The 18,485-nt window shown below is 39.2% G+C and overlaps 1 protein-coding gene across 5 annotated transcripts in view; it reads left to right on the forward strand.

Moving 5' to 3' along the window:
- Positions 1-18,485, forward strand: part of MACROH2A1 (macroH2A.1 histone) — a 41,041-nt gene that overhangs the window by 18,806 nt on the left and 3,750 nt on the right. The window contains exons 4-8 of one of the 5 annotated variants that reach the window (XM_005523515.3): positions 1,321-1,518; positions 3,302-3,412; positions 8,837-8,936; positions 14,270-14,359; positions 17,398-17,572. In XM_005523515.3, the coding sequence (XP_005523572.1) occupies positions 1,321-1,518; positions 3,302-3,412; positions 8,837-8,936; positions 14,270-14,359; positions 17,398-17,572 (674 nt within the window). Of the gene's footprint in view, positions 1-1,320; positions 1,519-3,301; positions 3,413-8,836; positions 8,937-10,416; positions 10,508-14,269; positions 14,360-17,397; positions 17,573-18,485 lie in introns of all 5 variants that reach the window. The other 4 variants (XM_088063675.1, XM_005523516.3, XM_005523518.3 and 1 more) reach the window with 4 other exon arrangements.

Below are 18,485 nucleotides of genomic sequence, written 5' to 3' on the forward strand. Positions count from 1 at the left end.
AACACTAGCATGCTGGCTGTGGAACTAACTACAGTACTCAGCTTAATTATGTATTTCAGCACTCCTCAAATGCAGTGGAGATGTAAAATGATGTTTGCTAACACTATTACAACTGTTTTCTGTTGGGCTGAGGTATTGTCATAAATTCTTCAAGGATACAGAGAAAATGCTGCAGATGCTGGTTTTTTTGTTGTTTTTAGTTTCCCCTTAGCTGAGGACTCAGTGGGATCTATCCTGTTCTCAATGAAGTCTTTTATTGTGACCACAGAAAAGCTCTAAACTCTTGCAACTCTGTGTCCTTTGCATACTTAAAGATGCCTTTAAACTGGCCACAAAAAAATTTGGCATTATTATTACAGTGCTGTGGTGTCAGCCAGAAGCAGTGGCTGGGATTAATGTACCTTTGTGTGAGGTGCTAGAAAAACCTATCTGAAAAGATGCTTTTTCCAAATCTGTGTATCATGATGGAGCAGGAAAAAATATCCCAAACCACCCTCCTTCTGGCTTTGTCTGAAATTTGGTAATACTTTCCATTCATTATCCCTTTGTAAGCTTGGAACCTCAGCTGAGATGAGGTTGGGGAGCAGTAAACACGAATCAGAAGGTGGGAGTACCTGGGGGACTTTGATGTCACTGTCTGTATCCTCCTGAATAGTGAATTAGTCCCAGTTAGATGTATAAAAATAAGTTAAAGTGGTTTTTAAATACAGAACATGATATATTTCACCTCTGCTTTTAAAGGCTTGAATGAACTGCACACTTTTGAATACTGATCTTCAACTGCATAATTTTTTGAAGACTTACAGGTATAGAGATTTGTATAAATGTTCCCCTCCATTTTGAAGTTTCTTTCTCTAAGGAAAAGAAAAATCTTTTTAAGAACACAATTGCAGGAAAATTCAGCACTTGGGACATATACTGGGTTCTTCACATTGTGGCACTGGTTGTAGTCTCACACCCTGGACTTTGGGGTCCCATTTTTCTCTCACAGGCTGCCTTGCTGAGCCCTCAGGTGTGTGCTTGGGGCTGTCTTGTTTTTCCTCATTGGGTAACAGCCTTCATGGCATGGATTCAGAGAAACAGAACTCCAGGGAGCTCTAGAGATGACAAGCACATGTGCAAGAAGAACACATGTTCCCTTTGTAGTTAAAGTCTAGTATGTGGTCAGCTCCATTTCATGCATTTCTCATCTCTTCTTCAAGGATAATGGTGGAGAAACTCAAAGCAGAATACAAAATTTGCAGTACTCCTATTTTCTATTTATCGGTGAGTAAATACCAGGTTTTTTCATGTACAACTTCTTTTTTTATTTTTGATTAGCTATTGAAAGGGGTCACCATAGCCAGTGGTGGAGTGTTACCCAATATTCACCCAGAGCTGTTGGCAAAAAAGCGGGGATCAAAAGGAAAACTGGAAGCCATCATCACTCCACCCCCCGCAAAGAAGGCAAAGTCTCCATCACAGAAAAAAACTGTATCAAAGAAAACAGGCGGCAAGAAAGGAGCAAGGAAATCCAAGGTAGAGTAATGTGTTTATTTTCAACCCAAACAAGCTTGCCAGCAGTAGCTGCAGGGAGCTTCACACTGGGCCAGCTCTCCATTGACTGTGTTGTTACCAAGGGTGATTTCAGTCACTGTGTGAGCAGGGGAGGAAGAGCTCTGACCTCTCCCTGGTACATCTGGAACCTGAACACCCTCAGGAATGGCCCAGGTCTGCAGCACAGGCAGATGGGCCATAAATACTCTGTTCTTTGTAGGAAACGTTCTGAGGTGGGCAGAGGGTGTACCAGGAGACAGGAGAGTCTAGGGGCTACAGGTCTCAGTTTGTAGGAGTAGGGAAGCTTTCTAATGTGTAGCCAAGGATGTTTTTTTCTTTTGCAAAACAACAGTTAAGCAATAAGGCAAGTAGAAAGAAAAGTGCAGGAATTTCACATGAAATGGACAAGGAATGTGAAAGTTGCCTCTGGGTCAAGCAAGGCTTCTTTATTTATCCTGTTACTGTTTACTTAGTCACTCTTGTGATTGTTTCACTCATGGTTTTTTGAGGTGGTGAATTTAGTTTTCTCCCTCAGAATACCTATTAGTTGACATTTCAGATGCAGTGCTTCCAATAACCGTGCACTAATAATTCCTCTAAATCTGGAATATTTTTCCCCTGCTTGATTACAAAAGCAGGAAGTCTGTTGTGGGTTTCTGTTTTTCTTCCACACAATAAACTGTATTGTCTGCTTACTATATTGGTATTTGGCTAACAGTAAACTCCTGGGGAATTGAAATAAGACCCATGAAAATCTAATTTTCAAAACACTTGTGTAAAGTACGGCATGGTTACAGCTTCTAAGAGCACAATGCACCCTTGCATCAAAGTAATTTTAGTTGTTCAGCCTCAGCCTTAGTTTATATACTTTGGAAAGGGACAATAGGAGAACAGTGGCTTGCTTAGTATTCCAGGTGTCCTTTTTTTGCTACAACACAGATATTGCTGAGGCACCAAATATTTATACGAAATTGTAAATAATATTTTTATCAAAAATGTGAAATTATTCCAGGCACCAATTGAGTTTATAACCACAGCCTTCATGAACTGAGTTCCTTTTCAAAATGTTCCCAATTCTCCTTTTCGTTCAGTAAATCAATTGATTCCTGAAACCTGTTATTTCACTGCAGTAATAAAGTTGAAAAAAAAAAAAAGGTGATTGAGGGGAACTCCTCTCTCCTCCAGCAGTTTCACCGGAGATGAAAGTGGGTGATGATGTTAAATAAGAAAATTGTTCAGCCCATTTCCTGCAAGCAGGCAAATAGAAAGTAGATATATTCATTTGACACTGCTTCTAAGGACAGCCACATTACAAAGGAGAATTTCTAAAAATAAGTCTGTGAAATCTGGGAGCACCTCCCTTCACAGATAAAATTTATTCTCTGACAAGTCAGTTTCTAGCTTAGAATAAATGTCTGCCCACACACAGAGATCTGTAATCTCTGTCCACACAAGCCATTAGAAATCTGTTAAAAGTTTGAGGTTGTTTATATGTTTTCCTGCAACATTTATGACAACTGTCATCTCAGCTGGGTGCTGTTGTGGGCAAGAGTGAGTAGATCTGCAGACGCTGAGGTCGTTTTTCCTATTGATCCCTTCAGCTGTTATCAGGCACTTTGGTTGGACTGCAGGATAAAATCCAACACCACTATTTGTAAAGGCATTTTATTGCCTGCTAAGCATTTAGTGCATGTCATATATCGTAGTGTCATTAAACTGTTTTTCTCAGAGCCTTGAGTTAACTAATTAACTCTATTTTTGGAAGAAGAAGCAGGGAGAAGTGAGCAAATCAGCCAGTGCTGACAGTACAACAGAGGGAACTCCTGCAGATGGTTTCACAGTCCTGTCCACCAAAAGCCTGTTTCTTGGCCAGAAGGTATGATCCTGCATTTTTAAAAATTAATACCTATCTTTCTGTGCTGCTTAGGGAATAGCCCCCTTCTACTATCCCCTTTTCCACAAAACATCTAGGTACAATGGACATTTCCCCACTGAGCAATTGAGGAGATGTATGATACCAGTTTTTCTAATTTCAAAGAAACTCTCTGAAACAACTTCTAGAGCATTTTAAAAAGCACGTAAATAAGTCTTCATGTGACTGCATAATTAAATACGTAATTAGAAGGAAAGCCTGTGTGCTTGTAATCTGTCTCATTCATAAACAACATAATTGTTACAGATAAGCATCTGCCAAAGAGATTATTCTAAGCATAAAATTTATTTTTTTCAACAGTCAGCCCACTTCATTGCTGATGTAAATAATTTACAGGTTTTTATCAAAACCTGTTTTAGACACTTGTTCATAATAATGGTTTTATGCTGTGTTCTGCTTTGTGATTTCCAGAAATTAATGCTGTGTAATAATGAATGATGTGTTTATGAAAAGCTAGAGATCAACAATTCTTTTTTTCACTTTGCATATGATTTGGGATGTGGGTTGGTTTAATACAAATACATATCTGCTTAAAGAGGATCCATTTAAAGAGAGGAGTCATTAAATTAATTTGGTCTTTTATCCTGAAACCTGCCTTTAATTTGTGATGCAAAATTTTCATAAGTAAAACTGCATCTTTCTGCTGTCATTCAATAATCAGATCATTGTGTTGTAAGCCATGAAAGACAAGCCATTGTCCATTGTGAAATGTAACTCCTCTGACTCATTTTTATTTCATACTGAGGTTGTTCTCCATTTATACTTCAGGGTTTTTTTGACAAGTTTAACATGCATGAGAGTAACATTTTTTTTCAAGACTTCTGATTTTCCACATTTAATTTTTCAGCTACAGCTAGATGGCTGATTTGGTAGGGTTGTTTTTTTTTTATTTTACTCCTATTAGGGGGATGGCTTTTCAAAGACATTTTGATGGCTAAATTAAAACCCAAAATTTATAGTCTACATTGCTGTTTCAAGAAAGCAAGTAACGTCAGACTTCTGGAGCTGATTTTGAGCTCATTTTAGTTGCCATAGGAAACCTGTAATAAGACCTAGTGTTGTGTTCCAGTAAGACTGACCCAGCAAATCAATGGGGCTTTGCTGTTGGACTCAGTGGAAGAAAATCATGAATTCCAGGACTACTTTAAGCTGTGGTGGGCAAAGCCAGTGTCTGTTGTAGAGCTTCCCAGTGAGTCCTAGTACTGGGGAATGGACTTTCTGGCTTTCTCATTCACTTGAGACCAGCCCCCTGAGAAAATTACTGATGTGACACATCCATCCCTGCACTGGGTCCTTTTCAGTTAGCCCTGCACATGAGAGAGACCAGGTGTTATCCTTTTGTTGTAACACATAATGAGAAGAGAAATTAAAATAAAATGAAAGCCTGTTTGTCTCCTGTGAGGGAGCACTCCAAATCAAACAGATCATGTTCTGAGAACTAGAGAAGGCATTTGAAGAATTGCTGTTGAGATCAATCAATCAGGATTTTTCAAACCTCCTGTGACATTCTCAAACACCTTTCCAGCATGTCTCTTTGGTTTGCAAAACCAATATGTGCCAGATCAGAAAATCCTTTGCTAAACGTAGAGAAGGAAGAAAATAATCTTGGTTTTGATATCACATCATTCATAAGTGTTTAATGGGAAAAATCTTTTTTCTTGGCTCCATGTTTACAGAAGGGAAGGGAAGGAACTGGTTTGCAAGAGCAGCTCTGCATCATTCTGATAACCCTAGATTTAATTTGATGCAAAAAACACAAATGAGAATATTGCAAACCTGGATATTGTTCAGTTTTCAAAATTACAATTATTGCATTAAATCTTTAGGTAACTGCTGACATTCAGCTGAAACTTCTTAGAGGTCATGAAATGGCAAAGAATCCTTCAGTTATACCTGTAGAAGTTTATTAGTGCCACATTAATTATTAAAATCTATTTAATATGTAAATGATTGCACATCCACAAGTGATATCCCAGTGGAAATGTGGCACTGTGCACATTAACATGTTTGTTTTTCCTGAGAGGATTACAAAGTAGAGGCAGAGTTGCAGGATCTCAAGCCTAAGCTTTAAGGTTTGGACTTTCCAAGAGATCTCAACAATAGGCATCTTCAGTTTTTGGTATGAAACTCATACCAGAAAAAGCTTCAAGACATTTAAGGTAATTTTGTCTGAAATTAGAAATGCCAGGCTTGGCTTAGAAAATACTCATGGATGTGCTAAGTGCCATCTGCATTTTATCCAACTAACATTTAATTCAAATATTACCTCAAGTTACGTCCATTCTTTGTTGTACATGTATATGCAAGTTGTGTCTATTTATTTTTTAAAGTGGCCCTTTAGGGGATCACTTCTGCCTAATACATGCTTCATACTATTGGGTAGTGAAGTCGAGCAATTACAATGGAGGATTTAATGCCATAGGAAAAATTCTGATTAATTTTTTGTTTTTGTCAATTGGATAGCTAACAGTGCATTGAGCAGTAAATGCAGAATTTAGTAAAATAATACTTAGCTGCCAACACATACTATCAGTCATAGTAGCTTTTTAAACATTTTCTTGTTGTTAAATTGAAATTTTAATTACTAGCTGGCTGTGAGTAGGCTCAGGGATAGATTTAAGGTCCAAAACAAAAAAGAGTCTGCAGCTGATCTGGGGCAAAAACTTGTAGAGCACAGAATTAGGAATCAAAAGGATCACTTACAGAATGAGCAAAATATGTTTAGGAACATACTATAATCTCCACAAAACAGTCATGGTGTGTGCATGTGTTTTCCTGTTGTTTTTTGTTTGTTTGTTTTAATTTTAAAGTTTATTTAACATTTTGGTTTGATTTGATTTGACTTTTTTTTTTAAACAGCAGTTGCTTGTAGTCAAACTCAAGACTCAAACTCCAGTATGAATAACTCGCCACGTGTGAAGTATTAAAGGATTCCAAACTACTTGGAAAGGAAGGTTTCTTTAGATTTTATTACAAATTCCTGAACAGACATGTACTTAAAACAGGGCTGAATTACACTTATTTTTAGTCAAAATCACCCTAGTTTGAGGTAACATAGTTTACTCAAGTAACATATGCAAATAATATGAAATTGCAGGCATTTAAAAAGAGAAAGAAGGTCAATTCATAGAATCAAATTAATGAAATGGAAATTTTTTTTCAGAAAATTTAAATACAGGAATGGTGGCCTCCTTAAATGTCCCATTCACTTGTATGGGTTTCATGGACTGGCTCATATTCTCTGTTAATAAATTAACATATGCAAAGATAAGATTTGAAGAGTTAAGTTTAAGAATGTGGGCTACAACAAACAAGAGGTAAACTTCTGCTATTGATGATATAAAGTGCCTTGCCACAAGATGTATGTTACACTTTGTAGGCTGATGGCTTTGAATTAAAAGGAAAGCCTGGCTTGACTGCATCTGGTTGCAGGAATTGCATAAATGAATGAGAGCTTTCTCCTTCATGGATGTTTTCCGTATCCCACAAATGGCTATTGAAAAAATAATTCAAAATATATGGATGCTAGCTTTGGAGCAGGCTGCAGGCCCCATGGCCTCTCAGTCCTGCTTGAGAAGCTAGCCTGAGAATTCATAAGAGGATTTCAAAACAATCCTCAGAAACAGAAAACAACTGCCAGGTGCTGTTTGTCTGTCCTCTTGTTTTTCTTGCAGGAGAAAGTCAGGGGGTGGTGAACCCCACTGACCAATGATGGTGATGTAGTGATTTACTGACTAATAAGAGTTTCTTTTCTGTACTTTCCACGAACTAATCTATATAACAAGCCTAGAGCAATAAACTAGGAGATTTCTCCTGTTCTGACTCCCTTGAGTCAGTGTCGTTCTTTCCCGCCGTTCCCAATTAGAACGACATAAATACATATTGTAAACACAGGCATAGATCATGCATGATGATAATGTATTTCCCCAAAGGAAAAAGTCTGGAAAACCTTTTGCACTTTTAAAGTATTCAAAGTTTTGTCAGTAGTAAACTTGGTGCCTGTGAAATCAGACTTTCAACAGAAGCTATGCAGCAGCATCATAACCTGCGCAAACCCTGGTTAGAAACTTCCCATACCTGCAGTTTTGACCTTTGCCAACTTTAGCATTCCTGTTAGCTTGCCTCAAATTGTAGAGCTGGTTCTGTGGTGGGGGTCACGTTCTATGAAGATGTGGGGAGGACACCCAAACTGTATTTAAGAACACAAAGTGCAGATGTGAGGTCAATCTCTAGATCTCTGTGCTGCCTTGTGCAGTTTCCTGTGTGCCCAGGAAAGATCCTCCTGATTTATAAGAAAGAAGTTGAAAGACATGGGTGAAATATATGGGAGTACTTAGAGGAGTAAATGGGCATTAATGGGTGGGGTTTAAAAATCTCTGCTTTCATAAGAGACAAAAGGATATAAAGCAAACAAAATAAAAACTAGATGCAATAAGCATGTAATGTCATGTGCCTGCTTATAGTACCTTGCCAGACATTCTCAAAGGTTGCAGAACTGTAATGAGGACTGAAGTGCTGTAATACAGAACATGGTGACCCCTGATAAGGAAAGAAAAAAAACCCACATCCCCTTGTTGAAATGGAGGAATTGCTGGAGACAAGTGTCTGCTTTCTCAGAGATAGGCTCTTCTTTGTTGGCTTAAAGAAGGAGGAGCTGCAGCTTTGATCCTGTTTCAGTGCAGAATGGTCCCAGCACATCCCTTGTGCTTTAGGGATGCTTAGGGTGTCCTTCATCTATACTTAGTGAAGAAACAAATACCCTCATTTAATGGCAAAATTAGAATCACTGAATAGTTTGGAAGGGACCTTAAAGCTCATATCAATCCAACGCCCTGCTATGGGCAGGGACCCATCCCACCAGACCAGGTTGCTCCAAGCCCCACCCAGCCTAGCCTTGAACACTTTCAGGGATGGGGCAGCTGCAGCTTCTCTGGGCAACCTGTGCCAGGGCCTGACCACCCTCACAGGGGAGAATGTCTTCCCAATATCTAATCTTAACCTCCCCTCCATTAGTGTAAAACTATTCCCCTTGTCCTGTCACTCCATGCCCTCATGAAAAGTCCCTTTCCAGACTTCTGGTGAGCCCCCTTTAGATACTGGATAGCAATAAGAATGCCAAATAGTGATCAGTGTAAAATCAAAATAGAGCTTATTAGTAGGTACATTCGTGTTCTCCCAGTATGAACAATGTTTGAGTCTTGTGTTTGAATTTTTTTGGGCTAATAACCCTTTATGACCTGCCTTTTATTTTGCATATTTGTTTGCAGTGATGCTATCTCCATCTGTGTTGCAAAGCTCACTTTTCTGCAGCTTCTCTGTGATTTCCCAGCTGTCCTGTTATTTCCCACCTCATGCTTTTCTTTTCAGCTGAACCTTATTCACAGTGAAATCAGTAATTTAGCCGGCTTCGAGGTGGAGGCCATTATCAATCCTACCAATGCTGACATTGACCTTAAAGATGACCTAGGTAAATGGGGAATGGGTTGACACAACTAACGGTCACATGGAAATTATGGAACCCAGAATTTACTCTCTAGGGCTTCATACCTTTAATCAGAGCAGAAATTCAAATCTTGCAGGTCCTGCTTTGTTGAAGAGCTATATTCAAAATGTTTTCTGATCAATTCTGAATACTTGCAGCTATTGCTAGTCTTCAAGCTGATTTCAGTTAAAAAAAATTTAAATTCTTTTCCATAATGATCATATGTGACTGTTAGCTATTTTGGGGGGTTTCTTATTTGGATTCTTTGAGGACTAAAATACTTTTTTATCAGGTTTTTCTCAAAATAAGCAGTTTCTCCATTCTACCTGCCATCTCAGGTGTTTTATTTTGATATTTAGAGTAGACTTAAAAATTTTTGAAAGGGCTTATTATATAATTAGCTATCCCCAAATCTTCCATACCTTGATTTGATGTTTAATTCAGTTAATAATTTGTTTCCATCATCTTTCAATTCTTCCCTGTCACTTTTACATTCAGCTGGAAACAAATCCTGATATTATACTGAGAGTGAACTATCATGGATGGAGAATCACTTTGAAAGTTTTTCTCTTGTTTCAGATTAATAAGAAATAAAAAAAATCCTTCTTTAGCAGAAGTTTATTCTTCAGCAAAACAAAAATTGCCTTTCATGCATTATGTACTGCATTCCCTTCTTATTTGAGTAGACCTGCTGCTTTTTTTGAGACTTCCTTAATGGAATACAACCCATAATTCTAATATTGCTGCATTTCCTATGGGAATGTAGAGAAGTAACTTAACAAGAAAAAAGGTCTAAGGTGGCTAATTTTTATATCAGCCTTTCTTAGAAATACATATATTTCTGTAAGTGTCTTAGCCATTCCAGTGTATAATTAAAAGATACGCCTTACTGTTAAACCATATGAACAATTATTTGTATTTTTTAAAGCAAATTCTGTACAACCCTGGCTGTAAATACCTAGCTCCCTACATGTGAAGAAAACTGGCATTTTTAGAAACAAAATGATGAATGGCTTTACATACGAAAATCAGTGCCTGTCAGCTTATTAGTGCTGACAAAATGGAGAAACTAATTATTTTGTTTGACTTGATGATCCTGAATTTCTCTTTTTTAAACAGATTCCATATTTTAATGTCATGCTCTGTGGGGAACTGGTTGTTCTAGGTTTCTGCAAAGTGAAATGGGGCATTAGCTGGTTTTAAAACATTGGAAATGATCTCATGTGATTGCTCTGACTTGTCATTTTAACATTTATTTGATCATGTCATACTCAATATTCCTCCTCCTGCTCCCTACACCCCTTTCTCTACACACACCTGCACACACAGCTCAGCATACTCCTTTGGCGCAAGGTTTGGAGATGTAAAGGTAGGAAAATATGGACGTTGGTACATGTGTAAAATGTAGAGCCTGTGCTGGGTCTCTGTCCAACGTGGTTGATATACATCTGTTTACCTGTTGTAGTTGCAAGTTGTACAGGCTGACATTGCCACGATCGACAGTGATGCTGTCGTTCACCCGACAAACTCTGACTTCTACACCGGTGGTGAAGTAGGTAATGGCAAGTTCAGTGCTGCGGAGTTCGTATGTGTGTGCATGGTCGATCAGCAGCCACCAGCTTGTTGTAGCTATGCAGATTTGCATTCATTTCTCACTTCCAGCAGTCCTGACTGATCAGAACAAGAAATGAACAATTACAAACCTAGTGGGAATTTTTGGTTTTTATTGCCAAATCGGCCTTTCAGAAGTAACAATGGAGTGCACCACCAAAATTGAAGTGCAGGAACAGTATGTTAAATGCAGGCACGTGACCAAGGAAAAGGAATTTACAGTACTGTTGGTTTGACATCTTAAGTGCCTGGTTTGAATGTGGTTTGAGTCTTGATCTTTAGATTTCTAACCAGTTCCAGTGCACCCTCTCCATGCCACATTTCAGATGTTCACATCTGGATTCATGGGCTGAATCTAACCTGTCTGTATCTTCCAAACTCTTAAGATTATCCTTATGGACTGATGGCCTTCCTAGTCCTATTCTGCAGTCCTCACGCCCACAAGCCCAGGCTAGTGCTGCACACACGTTGATCATGATAATCATGGATAAGAGAAAGCATGACAGGTCTCTGAAGGACAGACCTCTTAATTCAACCATCTTAACTGTCCCCCAAGTAACTCTTCACCTAGCCTTTCTCTTACCCCTCTCACATACAGAATTTTGAAGGATTTATAAAAGGGTAGGAGTACTTTGAACTGCCTTACTAATTTGAGAAGGCAAATCAGAATTTGGGCCAAATGCAGAAGTTGCTGGCAATGCTTAAGAACAAGTCAGCTGATCCCAGCCTCTGTTCTGCATCTCATCTTGACCTCACCATCCCTGTGAAAATGGGCTCCCCCTATGCCTGAGGCTTTGTTTTCAGTACTGACTTGGAGGAACACAAGTCCTGCACCACCTGCTTTTTCTGAAAGGGCTGCTTTCTGAATAACAAGAACAGAAATGTAGCTCTGGTCAGCCTGTTGGGGCAGAAGCACTGTGATTTTGCTGGCTAAATAATATGCAAAATGTCATAGTAGCCTGTACCTGAAGAATATGCTTCCAAAGTCTGTCAGACTCATTTAGCCAATGTGCCTGTCTCCTACCCTGTGACAAAGAAATGCTTTACTACCCTGCAAAGAAAATTGTCTTCTGAAGCTGGACTGCTTGTTCCTTAGTGTAGGTTCGTGTTGCCTCTGACTGCTGTAAGAAAGAATAGAAGTGCACAAATGCTTAGCTTCCAATGATTAACTTTTACCCGTCTAAATTTTTTTTAATTTTTTTGTTGTTTTTTTCCCTAACAATTTAAATGTACTGGGGGCTTATCCCAAGAATTTTAGAGCCTAAATTTCTGCTAACGCTGTTTTCAACACTGATACCAATGCCTGCTTGGAAAGCATGAGATAATGATCTTGTTCTCATGGGAGTGACACATATTTATGCCTGAGAGCAAATAAGGTACTAACCTTGAAGCTGTGAAGCAAGACTTCCATCAAGAAACTTGCTAGTGTAGTGGAAAATGGTTAAATACAGTCTTGTCTTTTGCCAGATTAAGCTAATTTACAGCATGGATGTCAAGAATAATTTCAATGTAAACCCTCACTATTAATCAGATGAAGAGCATAATTGAGGAGTAAATGCAGTATATTTCACTCATTCATACCAAATATTACTTTTTCTCTTCTTTGAACCAGATCTGCAAGAAGAGAACTCAGTGGAATAAACTGACATGGTTGTTCATTGCTTTTAATTATAAATTAATTCCCAGTAGATGGGAAAAAGCTGATCCTTCTGGATTGAATTAAACCAAACTAGGCTAAATTCCATTAAATGTACCACAGCTTTGCAATGGCAAAGAAATGACCTACTTAATAGAACTTTGCTGTTCCTTGGTTCTGCACAAGACTTAATTATGTTTCCCCTTAAAGGGGAAAATTAAGGATTATGAATGTCATGGGTTTTAGGACTGCTCAAAGTTCATGGACTCATGTGGAATATAAGTGGCATATATATAAATAGGAATGATATGGAAATATATACAACAAGAATATAACTAGAATGGAAGGCTGTTTTATTCCTTTCCCATGCCTTCTGAGTCAGGGTGACTTTATAAGACCCTGGAGTCAGCCACATCTGCTGGATGGGCTCAGCAAAGGGCACAGGGTGTTGTGCTTTATTCACTGCCTTTGAAGCCCACAGTGCTTCCAAGCACCTCAGTGCTGCTCTGGATCTCCTTTCCCAGCACTCTCCTAAGACACCTTGCTGCTACAAATAAAGCCATTACTGTCTTTTCTAAGAGATTTGTAAGGTGATACTCCCACTCAGTTGCACTGGGATAGGTAATTTAAGTTTCAGAAAATTCTTAGGAGTTTGGCTGAAGTATTTATATTTAAGTGCTTAAATAAGCACAAAGAGCAAATTATGCTCTGACCTACACAGAGTCTGACCTTGCAATCCAGTTTTTGGCAAACCGTGTTGTGAATTGGTTATGAAAAAGCCAATGAAAAGGCATAGCTTTTGTAATTGTCCTCAGCTTTTGTACCCCAAAAGCAATAAACTCCCACTAACAAAATAGACTCAGGGTCACAAAGTCAGTTTTTGAATGGAAAACAAATGCATTGTTTTCAGCTTTTCCGTTTGGAAGAAATTTAGCAAAACAAAACCATCTTGGAGTCTTCTTAGTTCCTAGAGCTATAACCTGATTTAGTAACTGGAATCTTGGAGGAGGGACTCTGCTTCCTGGAGCATATAGTATGTGCACTTCCATCAGAAATTGCATTTTTTTCTTTCTTCATCAGTGGAAGTAAGGGGTGTCACCAAATAAATGTCTAGATCTTTAAGATACTATTTCTGAATTTTTGGAAACGAGTTTTCAAAGCAATATCTCAAATCAGAGCCTTTATGATATCACTGCTTTTTACTTATTTACCTTTATAATTAATATGCACAGTGCAAAATTATGTGGGATGCTTATGTAGTTAGGAAAATGCTTTCTTGGGCTGTTTTTTTCTTTCATTAATATTTAAAACTAGAGCTGCAAAATAAGATCTAAACCATTTAGTGATGGACTGCCTTTGTAAACAGCATACCTTTTGGTTGCCCTGACACAGTGCACAGCTCTTCTCCTTCCAGAATGACTTTGTCCAGCTCCTTAGTTATAGTTAGAGAAGTTCATTGGAGGAATGTGTTCCTTAGAGATTCTCCTTATTTCTGAGGCTCTTCCTCTTGGTTAAAGGTGGCTCAACAAGCTGGGCAGTTACCAAGTAAAGCAGCCCGCTGCACTCACGAGACTGTTTCATTCCTGGGGCCACCTGTTGGGGTCAGGGACCAAGATCAGGTGAGTTTCAAATTCTTATTGTGGCAAATGGCTCTTTAAAACAATTTGTAAGAGAAGAGGGGAAATGAATCCTAGGGGAAGGAATTACAAACCTTCAACCACTGTTGAGCTAGCACATTCTTCTGGAACATTTCACACTAAGAGATGCTCATGAGAAAGAAGGAAGTAGGGATGTCATGTCAGATGTTTTTTGACAGTAAATTCCAGTCTGAGAATGTTAGCAAGGGATACCAGTGTGAGGATTTTGGGTTATTAGGGTTGTCTTTTGTTCTTTCTGTTGTTGTTGTTGTTGTTTTTAATGACTAGCTAATTTTCAAGTCCCAAAAGGTTTAGATCTTACTTTGCAGTCCCCAAAAAATGTTTGGGCAGAAAACTAAGTGATGTAACAAAAGTGAATGATGAGTCACATGCCTGCTGAGATCAGAGGAGTAAACTAACAATTCTCTGTTCAGGGAGCACTTTGGAAAAGAAAGGCGGCAAGGAGTTTGTGGAAGCCGTCATTGAGCTCCGCAAAAAGAACGGGCCGTTGGACATAGCCGGAGGTGAGGCTGCGCTTCGGGACCCCAGCCCAGAGCTCTGCGGGCCTTGGGGCTTGGCTCACACAGCCCAGCTCCTCCTGCAGCTGCACTGGGGCTCTGCTGTCTGCAGGCAGCTCCCAAGGGCTGCATGTTTGTATTCTCCACAGTTAAACTGCACACACTGCATCCCAAGTAACCTTTGCCAAAGCACCTGGGAGATGGGCAGTGCTGTAGTGTTACAATAAGGCTGTTCACAGGTATGTGCATGCACGCTTAGTGTTGATCATTAAGAGCACAGTTCAGAAAAGCAATTAATGAGATGCTTATTTTTGAGTCCAACTCTGTTAAACATCTGCTTTGCTGAAATGCTGCTGACTTTCACTGAATGTAAGCGTGTGCTTAAAGTTCAGCATCTGCTTGGGTACTTAGTTTAATCAGTGCCAAAATCATCACTATAAAAGCTTACAACTTTCTGATGCCTAGTTATCAAAATTTATGTAATATCGGAGAGAAATCTACTATGTGAGTAATAACATTTGATAATGGCAATATATAATTTTACACCATCTGTGAAATTGCTGATCCATGTTGTTCGTATAGGAGGCTGATTCTGCCATCTGTGTTTATGCTATAAAAATAAATACAGTGTGCACAGTTTTGTAAACGAATTCTAACTACAGCCGAAGGGGAGATGTAAGAATTCAGCTCTGACAGGAAAAATTACAACTGTTTACTTCTGGAGCTTAATACTTCAGGGGTTTCTCCCTTGCTTTAAAAAATTTTAATAAGTTTTTCTTGGAATTTTTGTTCTGCGAAAATATGCAGAATCAATTACTCACTTTTTTCTTTTTACTAACTTCTGTACAAGATTGCTTACCGGCCCAGACCAAACTGCTCCAAATAGGTGGCAAGTTGAAAAGAAAAGTTTCTTTTTCTCAGCTGTTAGTGCATCCCTCAGATCTGTGGGTTGCTTGTCAGTCTTACTTCAGGGCAGCTTTGCACTGCACTGGGATAAACTGGCTGTTAGGGACTTGTTGGAGGGCTCTAGAGCAGAACCAATACATCCATTTTTCAATCTTACATATACCCAGTTTTCAGATTTCTCAGTTCTGTGGGCATCCCTAAAACCTACCAATAACCAGAAAGCTTACCTGGAATGTGACTAGCACAGAATAAGTCCAAAGTTTCCTTTCTCTTTCTTACTTCCCATTTCTGTGCATTTGCATTTGAAGTAAGGGACAGCTGCTCTTGGTAATGAACAGTTGTCCTCATCAGAATCCTAATGCGTTAATTAATGACTATCCTGGAAAACACTTCCTGAGAAATATTAAAGTTGGTCATGTGTATTAATACAGTATTTTACTCCTTCAGGGTGAGGATGATATCCACATTTCACATCTGACTAGAGATATGTCAGCTGCTTTTAATAGATTTTTTCTTGGATTTATGATGTATTCTGAATCTGCCAACATTTTAGTTGGACATTATGACAAATTAACATTGCCTAACACTGAGGCTATTCAACATGTTGGGACTGTGCAAACCCATAAGAACATAAATGCTTGTGCTTCCGTTGTCCTTCAGATGCTCTGGTTAACCCCTGGTCAGGATCCATATGACACAGTCTATTTTCTCTTTCCTGCAGCAGCCATGAGATAGTATCCATATGTGATGGTCATGTGCCAAGAGTTACTTCTACTATACTTAAATAGCAAAATGCCTTTTAAACATTCCAGAATGGACTAGAGGATTTCAGACCTCTAAGCACCTTTGCAAACTTTATTTTTAATTTTTTTAAAAAACTTATTGGTATTTTTATTGGTTCTGTGAAGACATAAGCTGCCGTTTTATACCTACACTTTTGTGGGGTATTTTTGACTTTCTGTCAAGGCTCACTGTATGCTCTTGTGAGATTTCAGATAGATGTTTTTCTTCCCTCAGCTTGTAATTAGGGTGGTTTGCTTCCCCCCACCTTTTGCTTTTTTAACAAACCAAAGTTACAACTTTTTTATTTGTAATCACAGCCCAGTGAGTTCAGAATTTACAGAAATCCTTGTACCCTGTTTCTGGCAGGCAGAGCACAGTCTACTGCTCTGTGATGGGAAATGGTGAACCCAGAACATGTTCTCCTGCAGAGAAGGAGGCCCCTCATCTGGAGAATCCCTGCCTGTCAGCAGTTCATAGGCAGGGTCTGCTGCATCTTCTTAGTCCCCACAAGTCTATTGTGGTGATAAGATATGATTAGCATGGTAAAAATTCTTCTTCATTTCTTTGTATGTACAAGGCCTGGCCTGTTGTTACACAAACAGTGTGAACAAACATTGCAAATCTGTAAATGCATCCTCTGTCAAGAATGTGATGAAAGAGAGAAACTAAGCCCAGCATTGTTCAAGTGATCTTGGATATGACCCACACACAGAAAAGCTAAAATAAGGCCAGGCCCAAAGTCTTGAAATCACACAAAATGTCTTGATTATAGTTATTGAGAGACAAAGCTGGAAATAAAGCCAGAATCTTAATTCACCTCTTTTCCCATCCTTCCTTGGGGGTTTGCAGAGCACTAGTAGCTCTGATCTGCTCCGGTTTGGGCCGGGGTATCAGAAGCCAGCTGAACACTGTACATTCAGCAGGAGTAGCTGAAGGTCACTGGAGTCTTAACTCCTTGTGCCTGTCCAGAATCCTGGTATTTACTGTATCTCTGCAGTAAACCCAGACAAAGCAAGATCATCCCTTGTCTGGAATGAACAGATACTGCCCTTCTCCTTACCCAGTCCTCAGTATAAATGTGCTTCCTTTGATGTCAACCATGAATTCTTGCTCTCTCTCAAATAAGCTCAATCTTAGTTATGATTTATAAATTATCACAGCAAAATGCAGCTGGAAATGGAAAACACAAAGTCTCTTGTAATCATGTTATATTTTAAGGCTATGTGATTTATAATCTAAAACATTCTCAGGGGCTAAAGGAATGTCTGTTGATTGTTTGCTATTTTAGTCACATGTACACTCCTTTAATCCTAAAGAGAGGAAAGTAATTATGTTTAATTTTCAATTCTTCCTAGCTGTTGTCAGTGCTGGCCATGGACTGCCTGCGAAATTTGTGATCCACTGTAATAGCCCAGGCTGGGGCTCAGATAAATGTGAGGAGCTGCTGGAAAAGACAGTGAAGAACTGCTTGGCTCTGGCTGATGAAAAGAAGCTGAAATCAATCGCCTTTCCTTCCATTGGCAGTGGCAGGTAAGGCAGTCAGGCAAACCTAATGCCAAATAGGTCACATTCTCCAAGTGCCATCTGGTGTTCCAGTCCCTTCCCATGTACAAAACACATTGCTACAATGCTGGCCTTTTTCTTCCTTGTTTAAATCAGTTCCCTAAAGGAAGAGTTTCTTCTAGGTTTGTTTAGGCAGTGCATGGAGCCTACACTGTTTTCCTGAGTACTAGTTTAGTGTTGGCAGATCTCATAGAGATCCCAGCAAATCCTGAAACATTCAAATGGGATAAAGACTGTAAAATGAACTTTCAAGAGAATATTAAAAGACTTTTTTCAGACTATCAATTCATTCATATAAACTGGAGATGTGGAAAAGAACATGAAGGGGTCTCTTTTGCCTGATTTTTAGTGTGTAATGAAACTTACCTGTCTTACAATGGCCAGAAGACACAGCTTAGTGTTTGTTTAAGCAGCAAACCTAAAGTGCCTTGATTCTCAGGATTTGCAGAGTCACTTCAAGCTTTCATCCAAAATCCATGAAGTGAATTCCATGCAGTTTACATCATGGGACTATTTCATTAGAAAAATAGAGACCTTCAAAACCCCTGCCAAGATCTTTGAAAGCCTCAGTCTAAAGTTCAGGTGCTCTGGCTCTGTACAGTGTGCTCAGTGCCTTTGAAAGTTGGATCATGTTCTTAAGAGTCTCAGTCCAGACTGGTGGCACCTTTAGTCTGAGGCTTCTGGGTTTAAGGTGCAGAGGGAGGTTGGGAACACCTGGTCCTCACTGATGGCTCAGTAGGAAGACCAAGGGCCAAATCTAGGCTGAATTACACAGTTGTGTCTCTTAACCCTGAACAACTGACCCTCTTGAGTTTAGCATGAAAGAAGTTGGCTGGTGTACATTGTGCTTCCCATTGTGCTATGTTGCAACACTAGATTA

Source organism: Pseudopodoces humilis, chromosome 17 (assembly GCF_049639895.1).
Source record: "Pseudopodoces humilis isolate 2021_Gansu_Grassland_sample_001 chromosome 17, ASM4963989v1, whole genome shotgun sequence".
In the NCBI taxonomy this organism is placed as follows: domain Eukaryota; kingdom Metazoa; phylum Chordata; class Aves; order Passeriformes; family Paridae; genus Pseudopodoces; species Pseudopodoces humilis.